Genomic DNA, 8,380 nt, shown 5'->3' on the forward strand with positions numbered 1-8,380 from the left:
ATTTGATTATTTTGTCAGCATCAATTTGTTGCTTGGTTTAAAATCAAAATTTATTGTTGAACAAACGCTGCACGTCTCATCAAATCTGCCTCGCCACATATTTCATTATCATTAGTCCTTATTTCTATTTTTATTTTTTATAAGTTATCCCATATTTTAATAGTATTTGAAATGAGTTTGTGTCATTTCGAGACCAGCGTCATAACTCAATCTTTCAAATTAAGTAAATAAATTCGAATTTTAAATACTTCTTTCAAATTAAGTAAATAAATACTAATTTTGAAAAATATTACAAAGTATGGTAATTATATATTTTTTATTTTCAATTAACGGAATGAAAATCCAAAAGTATAAGTTGTATAACAACGAATAAAGTACAATTATTTAATATTGCGTTTGGCGTTTTATACTTGTACTACCGACAGCCAAAAAGTCGATTTCACTAAGATATTTATAAGTGAGATAATATCGCATTTAATTATAATTTTCCGTAATTATTCTAATTCTTCATTTGTGGACAAAAATATTCATCGATGCCACCTGTTTCCATTCAGAATTCTCCTTTTCAAATTCCTTGATTCGCCTCAATAATTAATTTTTGAAAATTTTAAAATGTATTTTTGTAATTTTAAATGGATTTTGTCAAAAGTGGAGTTATTAGCTTATAGAGTCGTGCATTATTCAACCTATTCATCAAAACCAGCTGATTATTAGGCAAAGTGCCGTTATTAAATGCCGTAATTAGTGAGTAATAATCTGTAGAATTCGTTGATTATTAACCAAAATCAGCAGTTGTAATTATAAAATGTTAGAAAGAAATTAATACTGTTGAATTGCCACACGTCAGTTATTGCACACACACAGAGAGGCAGTGTATGATTTTCAAATATGTAATCACTCTGATAAAAAATTGATGAGTTCGAATATGTTCGAAGCTGCAATCTAACAATTCCCACAAAAATTCATTCCATTTTGATTTGAAATTTGAAGTTGTAAAGAAAAAAAAGCGAAGAATGGCGGCGTGCTTGAGATCTCTGTTGCTTTACTCATGCATGACAGTAGCATTAGTTGCGTTTGCATTTGGAGAAGAAACCCTTTTCCCAACTTCAGGTTTTCAATCCTCTCATTTTGCTTTCTACTATGTTTTTTGTGTTAAAAAGGAATCTTGATTTGTGTTTGTTGCAGGCGATGAGAGAGGTGGAAATGGAATGGTGGAATCTTTGGTTAGTAGAGAGAGGGGGAGATGTTTGGCTCATAATTCGAGTGATGAGCAAGGTAACAACACAACTCTGATTTTGGCTTCTAAGAGAACACAGAGGAAAGACCCTTTTGATGATTTCAACAAATACAGAGGAGGCTGGAACATCAGTAATCGCCATTACTGGGCTGTAAGCTCTTTTCCTTTGTGTTGTTGGCCAATTTGAGTTTAGTTTTCTTTCTTGGAATTATATGATTTCATATTTTGTTATTAGTTAATTCAAGAATTTGATCCCATGTTTAGAGCTATGGTGCAAGCCAAGCCCATTTCTTGGTGTTTTTTGCTTTCTTGAGAATTCCTGGTTTCATATTGTTGTTTGTTTGTTCAAGAATTTGTGATTTAGTATTATATATAATGGTGAGTTGGTATTTTCTTGGATGAAAAGGAAGAGTTTTATTTCTTAGTTTGATGTTGGATTGCAGTCTGTGGCTTACACTGCTGTGCCCTTCTTTGTTGTTGGTGCAATCTGGTTTGTCATCTTTGGGCTTTGCTTGATCATCACATGCCTCTACTTCTGCTGCTGCCGGAAGGCGCCATACGGCTATTCTCGCCTTGCTTATGCCCTCTCTCTCATCCTCCTCACCTTCTTCACCATTGCTGCAATGTACATACTTATACCCTCTCTCTCTCTCTCTCTCAGTCTCCATCTGTGGTTAGTTACACATTGTGAAGGTGAAATTAGTGTTCTAATGCTACCTTTTTTTCAGCATTGGATGTGTCATCTTGTACACTGGCCAAGGGAAATATCACAGTAGCACTATCAACACTTTGGAATACGTCGTCTATCAGGCGGATACCACGTCCGAGAGTCTTAGAAATGTGTCGGGATATCTAGCTGCAGCCAAGCAAATCAATGTGGATCAAGTGATTCTGCCCTCTAACGTTCAAGGCGACATTGATAAGATCCAAACCAAGATAAACTCTTCGGCCACAACCCTCTCGAGTAAGACCGAGGACAATTCACAGAAGATCAAGGATGCTATTCAATCAGTGTATGTTAGTTAGTATACTACTTTTAATTTTGAATAGCAATAGGTAGAGAGTGAATGCTTTGTTGTTTTCTTGCAGGAGATTGGCTCTCATCATACTCTCTGCCGTTATGCTTTTTCTAACGTTTCTTGGATTTGGTACATTCTTGAACTTGATGCACAAAGTACAGCTTTCGAGTATTTTTCACCTTGTCGTCTCTGATGGATTTTTTTCGTTTCAGTGTTTTCAATCTTCGGCATGCAAGTTCTTGTTTACCTGTGAGTTTTAATATAGCCAATTTCTTCGAACCTCTTTGTTCTGGCTTGCTTCCTTCGTCGTGCAACTCAATTATATAAGCCTAATGTCTCCATTTTTCTTTGCAGATTGGTGATCACGGGATGGATTCTTGTAACTGGGACATTTTTATTATGTGGGATCTTTCTTCTTCTACACAAGTATGTATAACTATCCGATTCTTCCATCCACAACGAACCGTCTAAGTTGCACTACATCATTGCTCTTCTTGGTTTCTAATTTCAGTGTCACGGGTGATACCTGCGTAGCAATGAATCAGTGGGTCCAGAACCCGACTGCTCATACAGCTCTCGACGATATCCTGCCTTGCGTGGACAACGCGACTGCCCAAGAGACCTTGACCAAGAGTAAGGAAGTAACATCACAGCTAGTCACTTTGATGAACACGGTCATCACCAACGTCTCCAACGCCAACAACATCCCCAACTTCCTCCCATTCTACTTCAACCAATCAGGCCCCCTCGTGCCAAACGTGTGCAATCCGTTCAATCTCGACCTGAGCAGTCGAGCTTGTGCACCCGGTGAGACGGACCTCGACAATGCCACACAGGTGTTGGGCGGCTACGTCTGCCAAACGTCATCAAACGGCATATGCACGACAACAGGCCGACTGACGCCAGCTATTTACAACCAGATGGCTGCTGGTGTGAATGTGAGCTATGGCTTGTATAAGTATGGTCCAGTCCTGGTTAATGTTCAAGACTGCACTTTTGTGAGAGATACGTTCTCGGCTATAGTGAACGATCACTGTCCCGGGCTGCGCAAGTACAGCCAGTGGATCTATGTGGGGCTTGTGATGGTCGCGCTCGCGGTGATGCTGTCTCTGCTCTTTTGGGTCATATACGGGAGGGAGAGGCGCCACCGCGTGTATACCAAGGCGCACACGCCTCGGGGTGCACCGGATTTAGGTGAAGACAAGCATGCTTAGATTTTGAGATTGGTGCTTCGTTTGTAGCATAACTGTTTATGTTTGCATTGTTGTTGTACAATGTAGATACTTAGTTTGTGCCTTTGTGGTGTGTGACTGGTGAGACGTAAATATATACTTTTATTATTATCATGGAATTTTTTTTATTTGATTTTGGAATTGCAATTCATGATTTTTGAGTCACTAAACTGGGAGCTGCATTGGCATTAGTATGGGCCGAGATTCTGAGCTGGGCTCAAAGAAAATGTCATAGGCCCATTATTCGTGGCCATTGCCCATTTGTTTTAGGGTTACTTGCCAAATACTAATGTTACAATAATGTCAATTTTGGACTATTATATAATACTAGTACTACTATTATATAAGACCAATCATATACTTATTTTTTATGTAGAAAATGCCGTTTGCAATACGCGTAGCTAATCGAATCAAATATAGAACTAAAAAAAGGCAAACACAACCCACCCATTCTGTAACACCTCCAATTGTTCTTGCATCATTTTCTCCAACATATGTTCATTTTATAATACTCCACTATCTATTATGCAGAGTGAGCTGGAGATCACTTCTCCTAGTTTAACAACCAATTAAAAATCAAGATGAATAAAATAATAAACGAATGGCTGATATTTTTATTGTTAATCTTAATTCGAGCAAGTTGGCACCAAATATAGGGAGTACTACAAAATTAAAATTTGTTTTAAAAAAAAGAGGTTTTGATTTTGGCATAGAGAAGGCGGCACGCTTCATGATCGTCCAATTATGACTTGAATTAACTTGACTTTTTCAATCATTTCTTACACGTTTGACTTTGATCCGGATTTTTGTTTGATGTTGCCTAATAAAGATATTATTTGGATCCTTCCATCATTAACCGAATCAATTCTTGCTATATTAGTAGAGACGTTTCTTTTTGATACGCGATTTAAGAAAAATTATGTTAATTAGTTAAGTACTTGAAGATAAAGGTAGAAAATGAAAAGAGTAATGAGATGGAGAGAATAAAGTAAGAGAAAAGTAAAGGAAATGAGAAGAAATGTGTTAACTTATACTCCCTTCGTTCCAAGGAAGATGGCCCCTTTCTTGGGTGGCACGAGATTTTATGTAGTTTTATTTTATGTGTGTACGTGGAGAGAATAAAGTAAAAAAGTCATCTTGGGTGGAACAAACTAAAAAGAAAAGTGAGACATCTTTAATTGAACGGAGGGAATAATAAAAAGAGAAATGACTTCACTATTATAGAACGTACCAAAATGACAAAATGCCTCCAATTACCGCGGAACGAAGATAGTAGCAAACAAGCTTTGTGTATCCTATCAGTTATAGAAATAAAACCATGTCTATAATAATTTGAAACATCTTTTACCTAAGATTTCAATTTTGGAAATTGATTTTTTTTTCTCCATGGCACATAGTAGATTATAAGGTGTTGTATATATTTCTATTATAAACACCTATCATCTTTTTAGAGCATCTCCAAGGGTAGAGGTAAATGGAGAGGTAAAGTCATATAACTACCATATTTACCTTTTCTCCATGAAAAATCATTCTCAATGGGAGAGGTATTTGAGAAGTTATTATACCTCATCCCATTTTGAAGATGTATCATTACCTCTTCATTGACGGAGAGGTAAAATCTTATAACTACCATATTTGTCTTCTTTTCATGAAAAATCATTCTCCAAGAGAGAAGGATTACACTTTATGTTTTTTGATGCATTTTGTACTATTATTTTATTTTTTAAAAAATGATTTACCTTTCAATATATCTTTTTCCTTTGGAATGTGTTATTTTTTGGTAGGTTATATTTCACTTTATGAAAAGGTAAATAACTAATATACCTTTTTCATTTACCTCTGCTTATTGGAGATGCTCTTACTAAGACCTCTAAATTATGTTCATATGTAAATAAAAATAGGTTAGTTCATGGCCATGAAATATCGCTCCGCTCATTGGTGTACAAGCACCGGTTGCATGGAGTTGCTGCATAGGACCATTACCATATCAGTTATAAGTTATAGTAACTGATTTGCTCAACTGAGCAGCGGAAGCAGAAATAATATCTATAGTGGCTGAATTTATAAATTTTGTTTTAAAGTATATTTTCATGTGTTTAATATCATGGGCTTTCACATAATAAGGTACATTAAATTTATATATATTTCTAAAAATTTAAAAGAAAATTAGTGTTAAAAAGAATTCATAGAGGGCTTTAGCCCCTCCTCTCTACCACATGATCCGCCCCTAGCTCACTGTTTTGCAGTGAGGAATTGCTCGTATTTTGTGTGCGAGAGATCAACCAGAAAAGAGGGAGAGAGAAGATGAGTTAATGAATCTTGTGATTAGATTTGTGAGAGTTATAGTGTTCTCCATTCTTGTTCCAAATTTGTACACAAATCTTTGGTGGGTTAGTAAACAGTTCATCTTAATTATCCCGTGGACGCAGGGATTGTCGAACCACATAAAAATCTTGTGTTTTTGTGTTCTTTATTTGTTTCGAGCGTTTCTTTGTTATCACAATAACTCAACAAAATATGTACAATATATGTGTTGTTAACTATAGTTGAATTGACAAATGAATACGTAACTCTGGTAGTAATTATTTGGCAACTTATTCAACATTACTTTACGACTTTTCCAATTTCTTTTAGATTTTTAGAATATTTTCCTTTTCGGATAGAAAAAATAGTACTCCGTACTGACTAATTAACTGACAATTACAGTTACAAACAATTTAAAAATAAAAGTGAAGCTAAAATGGATACCAAATAACCAACGGGTTGTTGCACAGTTGGCTGTGCAGAATTGTGGTTACCTTGAGAGCATCTGCAACGGTGGACGGACGGCGTCCGTCCGTCCGTGCCAGCGGCACGGAAGAGCTCGTCCGCCGCTGAGCTCGCTTCGCTGGCACGGCGCTGCATGATGCATCGAGCACGTCTGTGCCAGCGAGCAGGTGACGTGGCGTCCTGCGATTGGGCAACGGCATAGCCGTTGCCTTTGATTTTTTTTAAAATCAGTTTTTAATTAAAAAATCGATTAAAAATAAAAAAAATATTTTTCCACTTCCCAAAAAAAATATATCCATTTTTTAGCGTTTTCTACCACTTTTTATTATTTTTTTAGTTCCCCCAAAAATACACATTTTCATCTATGAATACCTCCACTTTCACACCCAAAAATTCACACCACATTCTCTAATTTTCATTCTCATCTACATTCTCTCATTTCCATTCTCATCTACATTCTCTCATCTCCATTTCTTCCACACATACAACATAACAATGTCCGGCCAAGGCGATCACCCTCCGGGCTCCCACGGTTAGAACCCCGATTAGTTCGGTTCACAACCGTTTCCTAGTCCAGAAACGGAATATTCGGCCCCTCCTCAAACCCAAAGTTCGGGCGTTCCGGGTGGCTACCGGCCATACCCAATCGAAGACCAAGATGCCCCCGAAGGGCGATACGGGTGGACACCCGAGCCTAGAGCGAGGTCGACCGCCCCCTCCCAAACTCCGACTCCTCCTACTCGCGGTGTCCGCACACCGTACTCACCGGCGGAGATGGAGCAATTGTTCAAGGCGTATTTGTCAATCTCCGAAGATCCGGAGGCTGGCACGAACCAATCCGGCGATCACTTTTGGTGGCGCATCTGTCGCCGGTACAATGAAAACCGGCCGGAGGGAACAATCGAGCGCAACGAGAGTATGGTGTGCAACGCCATCTACCGAGCCAACGAAGAAATTAACAAGTTCCAGGGGTATTACCTCCTGGAAGAGCGGTCGGCGGGGAGCGTCCGGAGTGAGGTCGACATCATCAGTTCCGCCATGTCGACCTACCAATCCATGAACTACAAGGCGTTCAAGTACCTCAACATTTGGCAGGAGACGCGGTCGCATCCGAAGTATAGGGTAGGCGTAACATCCTCCTCTAGCGGCTCCTCCAAACGGTCAAGGTCGGTATTCCTATCTGACTCCGGCTCCGAAGACGTGGTTAGCCAACTCGCCGGAGCTAACTTGGGTAGCCCCGACGCCGGCCCGAGCGGTTGCCAACGCCGACCACAAGAAAGGAAGAAGGTAGCGGCCAATCGCCGTCGCGCCGCGACTCCATCCGGCAATGCTCCCCGACCCCGCTCCCTTTCCCATTCCCTATGCGCCACCTCCACCCCCACCAACTCGTTGTGGACCCTTTTGGCCCAACTAAATATGGCCGATATGTCAACTATGACTCCCTCGCAACTTCGATCGCACGAGGCCATGATATTGGGCCTCCAAAATAATTGGGGGTAGTGCAGCCGGATGAGTAGTCTTCCACGAGGATATTTTTAGCTTTAATTATGTAATTTTTAATTTTTAGTATTTTAATTATGTAATTTTAAATTTTTAGAATTTTAATTAGGTAATTTTTATTTTTTAGGATTTTAATTATGTCTATTTTATTTTATTTGTAATATTATTTCAGTATTTTTAATGAATTTTAATGTTATGGAAATGCTTTTATTTAAAATGAATTGTGTTAGTCCTTGCGGAAGAACACAGCTGTGAGTGTTGTGCTATTGCCTAAGAGCAGACAGGAATAGTGGGGCGGGGCCCACAACTGTCCTCGTTGGCAAGAGCACGGTTGTGGGTGCTCTGAGGTCCGCGTTCAAACCCGACACCAACTAGGAGACTTTCGGCCTTAATCCGCAAAACCGATCAAGTAGGATTAGTCGGATTCCATGACAAGAGGGTTTGGAACATCTATGGCCAAACCCAAAAAAATGGTATACCTATTCTGACTAGGGGTGATCATTTGGTACGGTTTTCGGTTCAATTTTTGCTAAAATAATACTCTCTCTGTCCCGCACTACTCGCACATTTCCTTTTGGGCACGGAGATTAAGGAATGAGTGATAGACAAAGTCAACAATTACG

At 39.0% G+C, this 8,380-nt stretch overlaps 1 protein-coding gene across 1 annotated transcript; it reads left to right on the top strand.

The window, feature by feature from the left end:
* Positions 1 to 697: 697 nt before the first annotated feature.
* Positions 698 to 3,607, top strand: LOC121779852. Its single transcript, XM_042177309.1, has 8 exons — positions 698 to 1,110; positions 1,186 to 1,388; positions 1,681 to 1,862; positions 1,966 to 2,250; positions 2,327 to 2,385; positions 2,469 to 2,505; positions 2,611 to 2,682; positions 2,768 to 3,607. Exons 1-8 carry the CDS (start codon positions 1,014 to 1,016, stop codon positions 3,468 to 3,470), a joined length of 1,638 nt encoding a protein of 545 aa, XP_042033243.1. The 5' UTR covers positions 698 to 1,013; the 3' UTR covers positions 3,471 to 3,607.
* Positions 3,608 to 8,380: the final 4,773 nt, after the last annotated feature.

This window comes from Salvia splendens, chromosome 19 (genome assembly GCF_004379255.2).
Source record: "Salvia splendens isolate huo1 chromosome 19, SspV2, whole genome shotgun sequence".
Taxonomy (NCBI): Eukaryota; Viridiplantae; Streptophyta; class Magnoliopsida; order Lamiales; family Lamiaceae; genus Salvia; species Salvia splendens.

What these genes read in the sequence shown, in the direction of transcription:
- LOC121779852 (XM_042177309.1), top strand. Translation starts at nt 1,014, where the DNA reads ATGGCGGCGTGCTTGAGATCTCTGTTGCTTTACTCATGCATGACAGTA. An exon ending in AAGGATGCTATTCAATCAGT is followed by an intron (nt 2,251 to 2,326) that starts GTATGTTAGTTA and finishes GTTTTCTTGCAG; the next exon opens with GAGATTGGCTCTCATCATAC. An exon ending in ATGCAAGTTCTTGTTTACCT is followed by an intron (nt 2,506 to 2,610) that starts GTGAGTTTTAAT and finishes TTTTCTTTGCAG; the next exon opens with ATTGGTGATCACGGGATGGA.